The sequence below is a fragment of the Garra rufa genome, chromosome 19 (genome assembly GCF_049309525.1).
Source record: "Garra rufa chromosome 19, GarRuf1.0, whole genome shotgun sequence".
NCBI lineage: Eukaryota > Metazoa > Chordata > Actinopteri > Cypriniformes > Cyprinidae > Garra > Garra rufa.
In genome coordinates this window covers 10,748,227-10,764,053 of record NC_133379.1, presented here as the reverse complement: position 1 = coordinate 10,764,053, position 15,827 = coordinate 10,748,227, and the positions used below count along the sequence as shown (strand labels likewise).

At 36.4% G+C, this 15,827-nt stretch overlaps 1 protein-coding gene across 1 annotated transcript in view; it reads right to left on the bottom strand.

The window, feature by feature from the left end:
- Window positions 1-213: 213 nt before the first annotated feature.
- Window positions 214-15,827, bottom strand: part of gabra3 (gamma-aminobutyric acid type A receptor subunit alpha3) — a 254,861-nt gene continuing 239,247 nt past the window's right edge. The window contains exon 9 of the mRNA XM_073824286.1: window positions 214-7,134. Within this exon, the coding sequence (XP_073680387.1) occupies window positions 6,793-7,134 (342 nt within the window). The 3' untranslated portion in view covers window positions 214-6,792. The remainder of the gene's footprint in view (window positions 7,135-15,827) is intronic.

Genomic DNA, 15,827 nt, shown 5'->3' with positions numbered 1-15,827 from the left:
ATGTGCAGCCTGAATTGGGTTTGTGAGGTCCATTCAGTATTCTATTTGCTCACACTGTGAGTGTCACAAGGAAAATGTTAATGCATGTGTGATATTTGTGGAGTGTCCAGATGGAAACCATGCAAAAGAGAGGGCCAAGGTCATAGGAACACACACACACACACACATACATCTCATAGCTAATGTGACAAGACAGCAGCAACGACGAGGAAATGAAAGGACTGAATATTTATTCAACGTAAAGAACAGCAAACCAGGACACACAAAGATAGAAAACAACACTAGAATACTGTCATTAGCTCCACAAACAAACTTTCACAACAAAAAATAAAAGCAAACACTTACAGATTTAACAGAAATAACATTTCTGACAGTCTTTCTTAGAGCTACACAGTGGCAGGGAGGGCCATGGGTCAAATAACCGAACAAAGCTTTTAGATTGAACAAAATTAGCTCCAATTATTCCATACTAGTTGGCCATACATTAAGACACTGCAAATATTAAATTCCATACATTTAATATACCTCACAGAAATCTGCACACTTAAGCCAAGTACATAACCTCACAATTATATGTAATTACCCAGGATTCACTGAAGAAACTTGGGTTGCAATTGTGTTTGACAACAGTTCCACTTGAAATCTATTGCAACATGCATGTTACAAAGTAAGTAAACGTTCATTAGGAGCTTAAAAAGTAAAGTAAAATGTAAATCTTTCTTCTCAGTATATAATCCTTGTTGTTTGGTCTCAAACCCAGAACCAACCAAAATAATAAGCTGCAAAATGAGCTAGCTAGGCTGACCAAACACATAAAGCAACATAAGTTAAAGTCATATTTTACAGAAGTTTGTAAACGCATCTGCAAATGCTCAACTAGTGCATTACAAGTGTCATATTGCAAATAAATTCTTGCGTTGCATCTGATGATAACAAACCTACTTTTAAAAGGGGGTGTCCAACAATTAAATGTTTGCACCTTAAACCAGATCAGGTATTCAGCTAGCATTTAAATAAAAATTTTGACAGTTTACATTAACGCTTACTATCTAGCCCCTCTTGTGGCAATGTTGAGAATACGACGGATACTAGCATTGTGTCATGGATTGCATTGCAATGACATGCATCACGCTTGCACGACTAGAAGTGTTTATGTTCACATATTTGTGTAGAGTTTTGAACGGTTTCATTAAGTCAAAGATGTGGCAGAACAATAATCTTTACAACAACTACAAAAATAAAACACATTGTTTCTTAAATTGACCCATCACAAATGCTCCCTTGATTTTTTGTGCAAGAAACTTAATATCGAAGTAAACGTCACACATACAGTACGTAGATACGTATGTATGTTTGTATGCAAATACAGCCACGGGCAAATCATTACCCCCTACACTTTTCTCTAAAGGTCATTTGGCACATCTGATAATTTGGCTATAATCATGATGTATGGCCGAGGCAGCAAGTCGTAAACATAGCAGTTTGTTTTGAGGCAGGCAGCTTCATCAATTCACTTGTGCTCCAGCACAGCACTTTACTTTAGATTAATTTTGACTTTCTTTTCTGCACTGACAGTTATGGTATGAGTTTTATTGCAAACATATCCATGATGCCCATCTCAGTAACTGCGCGACAACAGAAGACTGTTTATCTCAAAAATGCACAGATACAGAGGACATTGACTCGGTATGTCAGAGAAAGCAGTTTTCTATGTTCAAGGTGACTTAAATCACAAGTCAAAAAGGATCGCCCTAACAAGAATTAGTGGGATTTTAGTCATACCCTATGACATGGCCTACTGTATGTCACCTATGTCCTTGTTGTATCAACCTTTTGGCATTGAATCACAGTGTAACACGACATAACAAAATATCTAGCATGTGGCAGAGTACAACAAGCATGACATGACATGAACCACCAAGAGGAACAAGATTGATGTCGTCAAAAAAACAAAAAAAGGACTGTCCTTAGAAGTCAATGTTCGTCTTATAATATTACAATAACACAAGCCTGAAATATGTGTACCTATGTCGCCCTTGAGCTTTCCCACTGCAGTTTATCATACCATAACAAGAATAAGGCATTTTGTAAAGAACAAGTCGCATATCAAACCCAGACACTTAGAAAAGAAACCAGAAAACTTAACAAGATTACATCTACCAGCTCCACTAACCACAAGGTTGTGTCAGATGCTTTGGGACATGCAGAAAAATTGCTGGATTCATTTTTTTCTTTTCTTTTTAATACAGTATATACAGAGAGCCTGGCAGATTGTACATTAAACATTTAGAAAACCACATACAAGGTGGCACATCTAGCAGAGCATCTAGCACTACTACTAGTGTTAGTAGGCAAGATGCTAACCATTCAACATGATCCAGAGATTTTAGATCTGAAAAACACACAAAGGGGGACTCTAAATGTGTAATCAAGCTTTAAAGCAATCAAACCAGCATTTTGAGACTTTTTCAATTAGAATTAATTAGTGATAATAACATTGCCAATTAGCATCTGTAGTGCTGTACTACAGTACATTTTACACTCACCCTTTTGAACATTAAAGTGACTGATATTAGCCTTCATTTGCATGTGAATAGCCAGATGTCGGACATATTAGACGATATTAGAAGTATGCCGACACAGTTTACAGAAGTAATGCTTATGGTAATCAACACGACTACGTTCCCCAAGTATCCTATTTCAAGTGGCTGGACAACATATAAAAAGTACAACTTTTACTTGTTCTTACATTTGAATAAACTATCATGCCACTACCCTGATAGCACATGTAGACTACATCACGTCTATAAATGTGCACATTTTCATCTGGAAGATCTATTTTTTTTAAGTTCGCTTATCTCTAGACATTTAGACATGTCCTCAAAGCAACTGTATGCAACTTCTATACAGTTGATTTAAGATGTTTTCCAAATGAAGCACTCTTTGAGACGCCTTAGACACGTACGTGTGCTATCTGGGATAGCGATACCCAATGTCGTACTGATGCTATAAGGGTTATACCGTATACTGTAAAAAACATAGACCATGTATGCTATCAGATACTGTAAGTAGTTAGCATAAATAGATTTAAATTCCTATATAAATATACTTCTTACATATGGTTTTATTTATGATTTGTTCTACTTGTGTCAACAATCAAAAGCAACATCAGTTGATCTAGCCCTACTATAGCTTAGATGAGATGTACGGAGTCTACGGATATGTGCTCCAGATATTGTATATGGCTATATGAAGGGCCATTATGAGATACTAAAACATAAAGCCTCCTTCGGAAAGAGAACACAGTAGTGGATGTGGTGATGTAACCAATGAAGAGATTGTCATGCATTCATGTATAACACATCGTAATGTATTAAACAAACATATTCTTATTTGGAATATTAAAACAAACATGAGCCCTATCTATTCACTTGCTAATAAATCCACTGACTGAAAACTAATGAGTGAATTTTTATGCCACATTACAGTTTTTCACAATCCCTAGGACAAATGTCTTCATACTAAGGTCACTTTTTAACTCTTCACACAGCGGGCACAACAGCAGTCTATGTGGGCTAAAATTTGATTTGGAAGAAGCATTTTCCATTGCTTTGGCACAACTGTAAACACTTAAATGTGACAATGAAACATTCTGCAGTGAATTCTACATAGTAGCTAGGTCTAGCATTCTTGTTTTGTAAAGGCCTTTTACATTAGACAACACTGTATAATGCAACGCGTGTTGCATGGGTGATAACCTTCGCTAGAGTTATGGAAGAATGAACTGATTTGAGATGTGTGATTTTTTTTTTTTGGGGTAGTTTTAGTGCATTTTAGATGTAAAATTTACTAGAAATGTTTATATTGGTTGGCCAAGTGTTGTATGAAAACTTCTATGTCAAATTGGCAACATAAAATGCAGCACAAAAGTTCAATACACAATATTTCAAAAGAACTGGTTTGTTAATTTTAACATTTACTAATACATTATTAAAATTACAAGTTGGATCTGTTAATATTCATACCTGAGCTAACACAAATAACTGAACCGTTGTAGTTTTATTTACTATAATGTTAGCAAAGATTAATAAATATTGTAACAAATACATTGCTTATTGTTAAAGTTAACTAAAGGTGTTTTTATGACATGTCATCAATCGGCCATATTGGTGGCACTGAGCGTAAACAATGCCACTGAACCGAACAAAACTCACATATTTAGTTGATTATTGCTGCTAAACATTGTCAATTACTGTCATGTTTTGGGCTTTACTAATCAGTCAGACCTGGAAAAAAACATTTGAAGTAATATAGACTGCCAAAAGTTATACCAAATCAAGGAAAAGAGTGCAAAAAACTAAGAAACTGTCTGTAATGTAACATGAAAATTCACGTTTAAGGGGAGGTCCAATGCTGTTTCATGCATGTTAAGTTATTTACACTGTTAAAGAGTTGAATTCTCATGCTAAACGTGGCCAAAGTTTAAAAAACAATTTGGATTTCTGTGCTGAATACAGTAGTTTTGGAATAGTTTTTTTTTTTTTTCTTTGATTATGGCTCTTCATTATGTCCTGAAGGGTGGAACTCCTTGTGTGGACATTTTTCCCGAAAGAGTCATCAACGTGTTTCATTTGGCTGCACTGCTGCACGGGACTTTCTTGGGAAGAATGTCTGTAAAGAAGAGGGTTTTTGGTTGTAATCATTGCTCAGTTTCCCGAAGAGCCTAGCATTATGTCAACAGTGGATGATGCAGTTTTTTTTTTTTCCGGGGTAGAAACTACGTTTTGCAAGTGTGTTTGTTGCCGAACGTTTTATAAACAAGGCCCAGTTTGACGCTGGATTTGCACATCATTTGATACTGAAAGATGGAGTGGTCCCAGCTATAAAAGATACTGGTCATGATTCAGAACGGCAGATTGTAAGTGAAACGGCATCAAATGTCTGTGTTTTGTTGGCAATCGGCGCGCAAGTTCTTGTCAATCTTTAGCTCCACCTATGGCGTGCTTCCAGGAGCTCAGCTGTTTTTAGAGAGAATTGTATAGCTGTATCTTTCTTTTGTAAATATGATAAAACTAAAGTCTTTTTGGAGATATGAAGGATGCAGTACTACTCTATAGGTACCCAAGACTAACATAAGATTGGGTGAAACTGTGTGTGTTATGCCCCCTTTAAACTAAATATATAAAGCTAAAGTAAAATAAGATGTTTATTATTATTATCGTTTAATAAATGCATCCATTTAAAAAATATCCAACTTAAAATTAAATATGGGTAGCTTCACCACTGCTGTGACAAAAGGAAAGTGGTTAGGAGAATTGTGTAAAGAGTTTAGAAAAAGTCACCTAAGTATTGAGAATTGAGTCCTAGCAATTGTATAAAAAATAAAATAAATGTTAGTCTACACTGTTCATGAAATGATTTGAATGAAATGGGAAAGTTAATGTTTTTTTGCTTAATATAGCTTGCTGTCACATAAGTACATACTTTACGCAACTTTTTAGTTTATCTACAAAAATGTCTCTATTTAAATTCACATGTAAACCTGGCACTTTCTAAGTGAATGCAAAAAGATTGTTTTTTTTTCCCAAAACAAGCTGCATAATAAAACTGAACACACTATGTGAAATAAATAAAACCTTAAGGGAACAACAGCACATAAATATGCACACATCCATGTTGAGTGCATGTTCTCATATTATCTTAAATTAACATGGCATAGAAACTACATCTACATTTTGCATTAAAACTCACAGACAGGAAACTATGATATTGGCTTGCAATTGCCAAAATAACAAGATTTTACAATTCAAATCTCCATATTAATAAAAATAGTGCATTCACAAACATGAATACTGTATTGTTCAAAACATAAAGTGTAACGATCTACCAAAACCACCAACACTTCAGCGTGAGGTAATGAAAATGCATGTTCCTCCTGTGTGGCACTGGCCCAAATCTAAAATCCGCTTTTTATATTCTACACAGCTGAAATGCTTTATAGCATGTTACCGTGTGATAATTGGCTGAATACTTTCTCTGATCCTCACTGCTTGTATCGGCCATGAACAAAGAATTGCAGGCTGGCCCAGTGCCTTACAGTCGGCCGTCAGCACTAAATCAACTCGCATGCAGGACAGCTTTGAGTTTAATACCATCCCGTGAGAGTTCAATCAACACTGACGTTTTCTTTAGGCAGGCGTAAGCTTGTAGACAATGTCAGCATGTGCCAAAAACTATTCATCTCTACGGCGAGCAATTAAAAAAGGCACACAGTTTCTTTATCTTGGAGCCTGCTCAGGCTGTTTAAACAATAGGAGTCGCTGGACGAAAAATGCACTGATAGACCCATGGGGATGTAAACACACATCTAGATGACACTGCTGATGGACTTGCAAAGAGTCAAAGAACAGACAGTTAGTAATGATGCGCCTATGGACATCACTACTGGCTGCTGAAAGGCTACAGGTTCTTGCCATGGTGACCGACAGCCAATGGTGACAGAAGATTTTCTCCTGATGATACACAGTGTGTGGAGAGGGGGAGGGGCTTTAGTGGGTAAATAATGACCATCCGTACAAGACCAGCACTAAAGTCAGAATGATTATTCATACCTCATGCAACACATGAAATGGCACATAAAAATCTAGAAAAAAAAACTACTAACTAGAATTGTATATCTACATGGTTGTTTAAAAAAGTAAAATGGAAAATGAACACAGTAGCAGTAGCATCATGTTGCTGATTAAGACTGGACTGGCAGTTTATTTATTTCTTTGTTTTGGCTTGCCATGTTCATTTCTGCGGGCTGGACCGGTTGATGGTCGGCTTTCTGTTGACGTAAGTGGCCCAGTATCCCAGGTTGAAGATGAAGAAAAGCACTGGAAAGATGATACGAGAGATCTTGTCCACTTTGCTCACGCGATTGTATGACTTTCTTACACCCTCCGGCACATATTCACCATCCATTTTGGGCAGCCGGATCTCTCGGACTGGCTGGGATGGGGTGGACGTGGATGTGGCGCTCTTGGAGATGGTCGTCAGTCCGGGATCTTTGGCTACGCTCATGCTGTAGGTGGTTCCCACAATGTTGAAAGTGTTGTTGGTCTTCTTGGAGAATGAAGCTGACTCTCGCCTCTGTGGAAGAGTCGAAAGGAAAAAAAATAAGGGCGTTAAAATTGTTAAACGAGGAAAAAATGTCTTATTTGTTCTCTTGAGCAAAAGCGAAACATAAATCTTACTAATGGACCCTCTAGTAAATCTCTGTTTTCCCTTACTTCACAAAATATGGCTTTTTTGAATAATGTATGTACAATTTAACAACTTCTATTATTATTATTTTTTTCTTTATAGTAGTGGGAATTACATTCAGTGCAGTAAGAAAAAACAATGCATTCTTGATAGCATATCTGATCTTAAAGGTAAATCCAATTTCTTATTCAGTGCGCTGATGGCATTTAATGTAATGACATTTTGGCAATCAAATCCAACTGCATTAATGCATGAACGAAAATATTACTAGCATACATAGCAAATAATGCACTAAGACATTCATAATAGGATTTGTATAGTTTTAGCACTCATTTTGCATAACAAATAATTATACAACCAGGTGCACTGATGCAAACATGTCCACAAAATCTGTGCTGAATGTATTTTACACATTGCATTTCCCATATCTTCTTTGGAAGATGCAGCAGATTATTATCATTTCAGTGCATCTAAGTGCAAATAGGGAAGTGCTCATCCATATACATCCAAATATCAGGGTACTGTTATGACTTAAGGCTGATAAATAGGTTTTTGCAGTCTGTTTTTGACAAGTGCTTTGATTAATTGGCCAAGGCTCTTGTGGGAAACATCTTGGGAACATCCTCAACAAAAGATCAGGGATTTTGTAAAAAAGAAAAGAAAAATAGCTTCAAGCAATTTCCATCAAAGACATATATCAATACATAAATCAGAACAAAGAGATTCTTAAAGCCATCAGAGCCTTTTTACATACAAAACAGTCAAAGCCTTACATGCACCATGACCAAAGATGGCCATGGGCTGTAAAGAACACTTTGTAGTGTGAAGGGCAAATTCACTTAACATTTGCATATTTTTTTGTGTGTGATACTATGCGTTGTGTTCATACAGCACCCACACCCGGTTTTACCAGGTGTTTTCTGCACTAGTGTAGCATTACACCATGTATATTTGTTGATGTACTGTATATATAAGCAATATCACATGAGTAGACGTGAGATACGGCTGTGATTTGGCTGTAGGCACGAGGCCGCACTCCGAGTGCCGTAAGTAATCACAGCGTGCCGATATACAGCCATATCTCACGTCTACTCATGTGATATTGCATTTATACAACAGTTTGGTGGCACAAGTGTCTCAATACATAAACAAAATAACAATGGAGCATCTTTAAAAGCTCTATTTTGTGCAGATCTACTTCCGCCAAATTTTCAAATCTAAAGTTGAAAGTTTAACAACTGAGCCCAAGCCTCCATTACTAATTCCAAAACATCACTTTAGAACCAGTAACGAAAGAACAATGAGTTGCTTCATTAAAAACGTATTGTATTACTGTTTTAAAAGCAGTGTATTATGTAGAGTATTATGAGAAAGAGATGGACTTGGCGAGTGTGATTACCTTAATCTGATATAGCATTCATTCTTCAGCTCAAAAAAAAAAAACATTTGTTTGATTGTCCGCTGAGGAAAGCGTTATCTTTGTCATAACATTAATATCCTTTCATCTGTTAATGGTGATTTCTGATGACAGCGCTGCTCAGTGCATTTATTCACTGCATTTATTCACTGCATCAATCTGTTGTTAAAAGTAAAATAACTTCAGATTAAAGGATGAATTTCAATGTAATACTCTTTACACTGTATCTTGTTGCCATCTAATGGAAGAAAACTTTTGCTAAAATCACCACCACAAACACACGCACAATTTCTCAATATTAAACAGTATTAATCCTTAAATGCATACCTTGGGTCTTTAGCGACCTGGGACGTCATTCACTACCCTCTCCCTCCATCATTTTTTTTTAAAGTCTGACATCAACTTTTTTAGTATTCATCAATATATTCATTATAAATAATATAACAAGAAAAAAAATATATATAAAAGAATGTCTCTTTTCTGATAATTTTTTGTAAAAAGTGTATAGGGTCACTAGAGACGCGAGGTGTGTAATAGTGTAAGTATATTTTTTGTGTAAATATATATAAAAATATGTAAATATCTGATGACTAAATATGTGCAATTCAATTCACCTTTATTCCTTGAGGTGGCACTGTGACGTGATGTTTCACTCATAACTATCGTAGGCATAAAACAAAAGCAAAAAATTGGTTTGAATGGCTTTACTGCAGAGCAATTACTTTACGCAATAAAATATAAATGTCACTGTTATTTGATGGTGGATGTGGTCAATGAGCTGCCAGCGATCAATTATTGACTTTGAAGTCATTGAAGATGATCGTTTTTAAGAAGTGCACTCCAAACAAGTACATTCTCACCTAAAAATCTCACTCACTCAAAAAACTACATTCCGTGACACAAAAACAGCATTATTCTTAAATTATAGTGGATTTGCGCATCTGCCTTGACACTTGCTGTGAGAAATACAGCAAGCAAAGTGATACATGATCCGGTTGGAGGAGCTCTGATATCACCGTAATATCACACTCTTATCAGCCAATCAGATTCGAGGACCAGAAAGAACTGTTGTATGAAACTTTATAAAACAGTTGCTTCCAGTCCTTGATTCTGATTGGACAACAGCTGTGTTTTATTCATGACCGCTTCACCCAACAGTTCTGTGTATCACTGCACAGGACCCTTAGCAAAAGTGTTCCATTCATTATGTATTTCAGCAAAAATTATTTATGTAATGAATTATGACTGACCCCTGTCAGCTGAAAACAGCAGGCACTAAAAACGCCTAGCTGCGAGCACTTCAGAGTGTTTCTGAGGCACAGCGATTTTTCAGTTAGGACACTTTGGCTGCTATGATATGGAACATCTGTGGAAGTGTAACTAGTAGTGACTTTATTTATAAATAAAAAAGGCTGACACATTATAAAATACTTGCTTTGGCCTTTGTTTTAAATAATTTGGTGCTTTTTGTCGCCATTTATTGCCGTTGTACAAGGAGGACATGACGATTAGTCGGTGTGGAATTTGTCACGCCCATCCTCCACTGTGATTGGACGGCTGACTAAAAAGTGACAGTGATAAGTGCTGCGTTTTACCCAATGTGGAACATTCTTCAACTCTCGGCACCGATAAAAAAAGGTATGGTATTGTATGTCCATTAATTTATACAGTAATGATGCTTGTAAACTCGCTCTGTGCCAATTCATAAATTTTAGCTTTAATATTTGTAAAGTGTAGTAACCATTTTATAAATGCAATAAAGTACTAGAGGCATGCTGCTTTATGAATAAGTCACAGTTAAAGGGGTTTCTGGCACTCCACTTCATGTCTATGTTAAATCACAGACATCATAGTGTAGCTGAAAATGACAATAAGGAAAATAAGCCCTGGAAGCATACAGCATATATATATATTCTGTATGATTTATAAGCCTTTTCTTCAAGGGGGACGGAAAATGTACCCACAAGGTCAACATTTATTGGTATTACTATCAGTGTGGGGAATTTTGGTCCCCATAATATAAGGAACACTGGGTACATACACACACGCACATTGGATTTTCATGTTTTATGCAGACTTCCCGTAGGCGTAATGGTTTTTCTACTGTAAAAACTGCATTTTCTATTCCCGTACCATAAACCTACCCCTCTCACAAAACTTTCTGCTATTTCAGATTCTCAAAAAACTTTATTCTGTATGATTTATAATCTTGGACCACACACACGCACACGCACACGCACACGCACACGCACACGCACACGCACACGCACACGCACACGCACACACACACACACACACACACACACACACACACACACACACACACAGGTGGTCTAGTTGTACCTTCCAGGTCTCTGTAGGAATATCTAGCAGGCCTTATTCCTGAGTCACACTCATAGGAGGAATGGCACAGCAAGAACCATTGTATGCCAGTAAACAATCAGAGCCTCGGTTAGCAGGCTTACACAAAAAGAAACACAAAAGCTGTCTAGTGTAATCTAACCAGAATATTCTAACTTTACTACATGCATGTATTCACATTAAATTTGACGTGGCTGCTAGTTTGGGTTCCAAAATTCTTCTAAAGGAATAATTCACTCACAAAAAGTTTTTAACTAACACTCACATCACTCCAAATCTGTATGAATCTCTTTCTTCAGTGGCACACAAAAGAACTAATTTAGCAAAATATCCCTCTTTCCCAAACACTGAGGTTGAATGATGATGGGGACTGTTAAGCTCTAAAAACATAATAGAATCATAAAAGAACTTTTACTTTTGCGTAAACTGCTTTGGTCTAAAGTGGTTTGATAAGAATCACACAATTAGCTGTTTCATGGCTAGTTTCAAAGATTTTCATGTCCTTTGTAAGTACTAGAAAATAAGAATCTCTAAATATATTATTAGGTTACACACTGAGGATTTCGCCTCACATAGGAGAATTTGATGTAATGCTATCAGATGCTATAATCCTTACTCATTGCACAGTAACCATGTGCAAACATTTTCACTTTTTGTTAGGCCTCTGATCATTTGTTCAAAAAAATAAGCTGGGGAGGTACAGTGAATGTCAGGAGTGTAATCCTCTGTGGAGAAGTGATCATCTATGATTTAATATGCAGAGTCAGCTTTACAGGACAGGAGTGATTTTGATGAAATGGGTTACCAAGCCTGCTTGTTTGACCTTTATGAGAATAAACTAGATTAAAGTGGTGCTTACCCAAGCAAAACTCACTGCCATGGTGTGATGTAGATGTAAAGGCATTTTTAAAGAGCTCTTATGTTGTTGCTAAGGTATTCTGGGTGTTTACTATATTCTGGTCACTAAACATGACTCAGGTCCCTTTTTCAAAATAAGTTTACAGGATTTTTTTTTTTTTCCCCACCCATTTAATTTCAGAGCCTTTTTTTATGCTGTGTGATGGTACTGGCTGAGATGGACATTGGGTTTTTCTTGTATAACCCATAAATACCTATACCCTTTTATATATAAGTAAGCTTATATAGTAAGCTTACTTTTATATAACCATGAACTAACAATGATTGACACATCTGTTTACCAACTTATGCATATTAAACTGCATAAACTAATAAAGCTGTTGATGTAAAGAGATGCATTAGTATATCTAAGTTTGTATTACTTATTACTTATTGTTTTATTAATAAGTATATAAGCAGTGTTGTGCAAGTTATTTCCAAAATGTAATACATTATGTATTACTAGTTACTGTCTTTTTAAAGTAATTAGTTACATTACATTATTACTGTCTCTGAATTGTAATGCGTTACACTACTTTTAAGTTACCTTTGCGTTACTTTCATCAAAATATTCACAGATTATAAAATGCCAAAATATAAGGTTATAGCTGCTCATTTACATTAAGTTTAGGATAGCTAGCATAAAATTATAAAAACATATTTAGGCTTACCAGTATGTCTAGTAATGTTACGTTGTAGTTTAGGTTAAACATGGATAGCACAAACCGCATTAATACATTCATAAATAACACCGGTAAATAAAGCAAAGTGTTATAATGTACAATCATTAAACACAATAAATATCCTATAGGCTATTTTAAATGGTTTTCAGAACAAAACAAGAATGAAGAATATAAGTTGCTGAACAAGCCACAACGAATTAGGGTAAAAGCCAAACTAAAAGCAAACGGCGTTGTTTTCGTGCAGCCTACCTCTCTCATTCGGCATCAGTCCAATTGAATGTGTCCATATTTGTGATGTATTTGAATGCTAAACTATTTTGTAAACCAGGATTTGTACTTAACGCGCTTATAAAACATTCTCCTCACATGAGCAAATATATGTTTGGCTAGAGCTCAGGCTGAATGGCACAGATTGCAATACGCACCATTTAATTTTACCAGTGTTTCTACATTTGATTGACTCTATTTTATTCTTATAATTAACAGACAGCAACTTTTGCAATGCTGTGTGTGCGTGAAGCGCCGGCGCAATCGAATAGCGGAAAAACTCCGTCATTTTCGGTCATACAGATCATTTAAAACTGCAATGTGTTTACTTTTATTTCTGTCATCTTGGTTTCCTTTCCGTGAACTTTCGGAGAGCACCGCTCCACACAAAAATGAACCAAACTCAGCAGCATGTCACTCAGTCTTTTCCTTTCATTTTGAAAATCTGTCGTATTTTTTGTTGCTTGTCTGTGCTCGTCTGTCATTTTTTTCTCTTCTCCGACTCCGCAGCTCTTTTCGTTAGTTTAGTGTTAGTGGCACCAGTCCAGGTGTTTCCAGGAGTTTTCCATGTATTTCTCCATAACGGGAGTGTGTCTATCTCACAAATGTAGAATCCGTCTCAACCATCGAATTCCAGCAACAGGAAGACAAAATATTTTACTCGTGGACTTTTTTTAATTCACAAATTAATTTAAAAATAAAATATATTGATGTAACTTGCGTTACTGAGATTGTAACGAGTAATATTATTACCCAAATTGTACTAGTAATGCGTTATATTACCGCATTACAACAAAAAGTAATAAACTACTGTAATATATTACTTTTGTAATGCGATACTCCCAACACTGAATATAAGTAATCCTGAACAGTGATTTTGTTTTTAGTTTATGATAACTAATGCATTACCGGACGCATTAGATCATGCATAAGGTAATAATGCTGACCAGATGCATTGTTCACTGTTAGTAACATGTTATAACATGTTGGGTTTACATGTTTTATGGGGACATTCCATAGGCGTAATGGTTTTTATACTGTACAAACCGTATTTTCTATGGCCCTACACCTACCCTACACCTAAACCTAGCCCTCACAGGAGATTGTGCACACTTTTACTTCCTCAAAAAAAAAAAAAAGAAAAAACTCATTGTGCATGATTTATAAGCCTGTTTCCTCATGGGTACTTGAGAAATGTCCCCACAAGGTCAAAATCTACTGGTATTACTATCCTTGTGGGGATATTTGGTCCCCACAACGTGATGAATACCAGGTACACACACACACACACGCACGCACGCACGCACACACAATCCCACTACATTTATGTCTGAAACTTGAATAACTTTCATAGAATAACCTAAAAAATACATTCAGTTTGAATCGGAATGCCTCCTCCCCTTCGAAATTCACTCCCTGGACTCAATCCCCTTGTGTCCCTCCACTGCCAGCCCCGGTTGCTAAATGTGTTTGTGTATTGACCACCCCAAAGTGCAAATATTCATCTTCGTTGCAAACTGTGTCACAAGTTTTAACCAGGACTGACAAGCCAGTACAGAAAAACAAAACAATTAATGTAGAAAACACAACACACTGTGGTACAAGTACAGCAAAGAAACTACTGACTCCAACACAAACAGAAAACGCTCAGCTCAGAGTTCTGCACTGGGAGATGCCAGACCGCTAGCCCTGTTTTCTGATGCCAATATCTGTGCTAGGGATCTCACAGTGGGGACTGCTGCATGCTGCTTCCCAATCACAGGCCATCGATCCCTGCTACTACACCAGCGCCCGAGTCTCTAAATCACAGTCTAGGCTTATGTCAGCATTAGTAAAGGATCCCAACTACAAGCCCATCATGACCTACACTGATACAACTGTTACTTTTAGCTTAGGTCTCATTTGCATTGAGTATTGGCAAGATAAGCTCCGGGAGTTCACAGAGAAAATACTTAGAAGAGAATTAGTATGTGATCAACACTACAATTGCTGAACAAGAGAGAGAGAGAGAGAGAGAGAGAGAGAGAGAGAGAGAGAGAGAGAGAGAGAGAGAGAGAGAGAGAGAGAGAGAGAGAGAGAGAGAGAGAGAGAGAAGAGAGTGAGAAAGAGAGAGAGAGAGAGATTCTTTGGACTATAAACATGCCTTGAAGCATTAAAAACACCAAAAAATTAATTGAAATTAAATTATGCATGAAATAGCACAAAGTACATGTGGAGAAAACAAGATAAATTTTAGTTTTAATACAACCTAATCACTTGGGCGATAACTAAAATGAAGAACATAGGCACATGAAGAGCTATAACAAACAAAATTACCAAAGTTTTTAATTGCTTTGGTACATTTCTCTATTCATCCTGAACATTTGCAAAGTAAGTGGATTTCTCAAAACAATTTGTACAATTTGTACAGCACCACACATAGTGAAAAAGCCTGAAACTTTATCAAAATTCTCTCAAAAGTAAGTAATTTATCAATGAACATATCAGTGCCATCAGAATGACAAATCCTTGTGTCATTGTTCACAAACAAGCTGTTTATGTTGTCAACAGTGTACTCTGGCAGTATTCCCTGATGTAAACTATGGCTACAGTTTCAATGATAGTTACAGAAAATGCACATCTGCACTTTTTCTGTACGCCATACATCAATTTCCACAGTGCACATAACTGTATGTGGGATATTGATTGCAAGAGATTGAACAGGATTCACATTTACTGTTGGTCTGTCAACAAATTACAATTAAGTTTCACCATGAGAGCAATTCATCAATTCAAGACATTAACAAAAGTATTTTGCAATTAATGACTTATGCAACAGGGTAAGACTATTCAACAGAGAGCCCGTCAAAATGTTTTCAAAAGAATAACAAATTGCTTTTATGATTTGACTAGATGATGTGGAGGTTGAAGTATAGCACTTTTGATCATTTCAGCTGTGTTTTTGAAAAATGTTC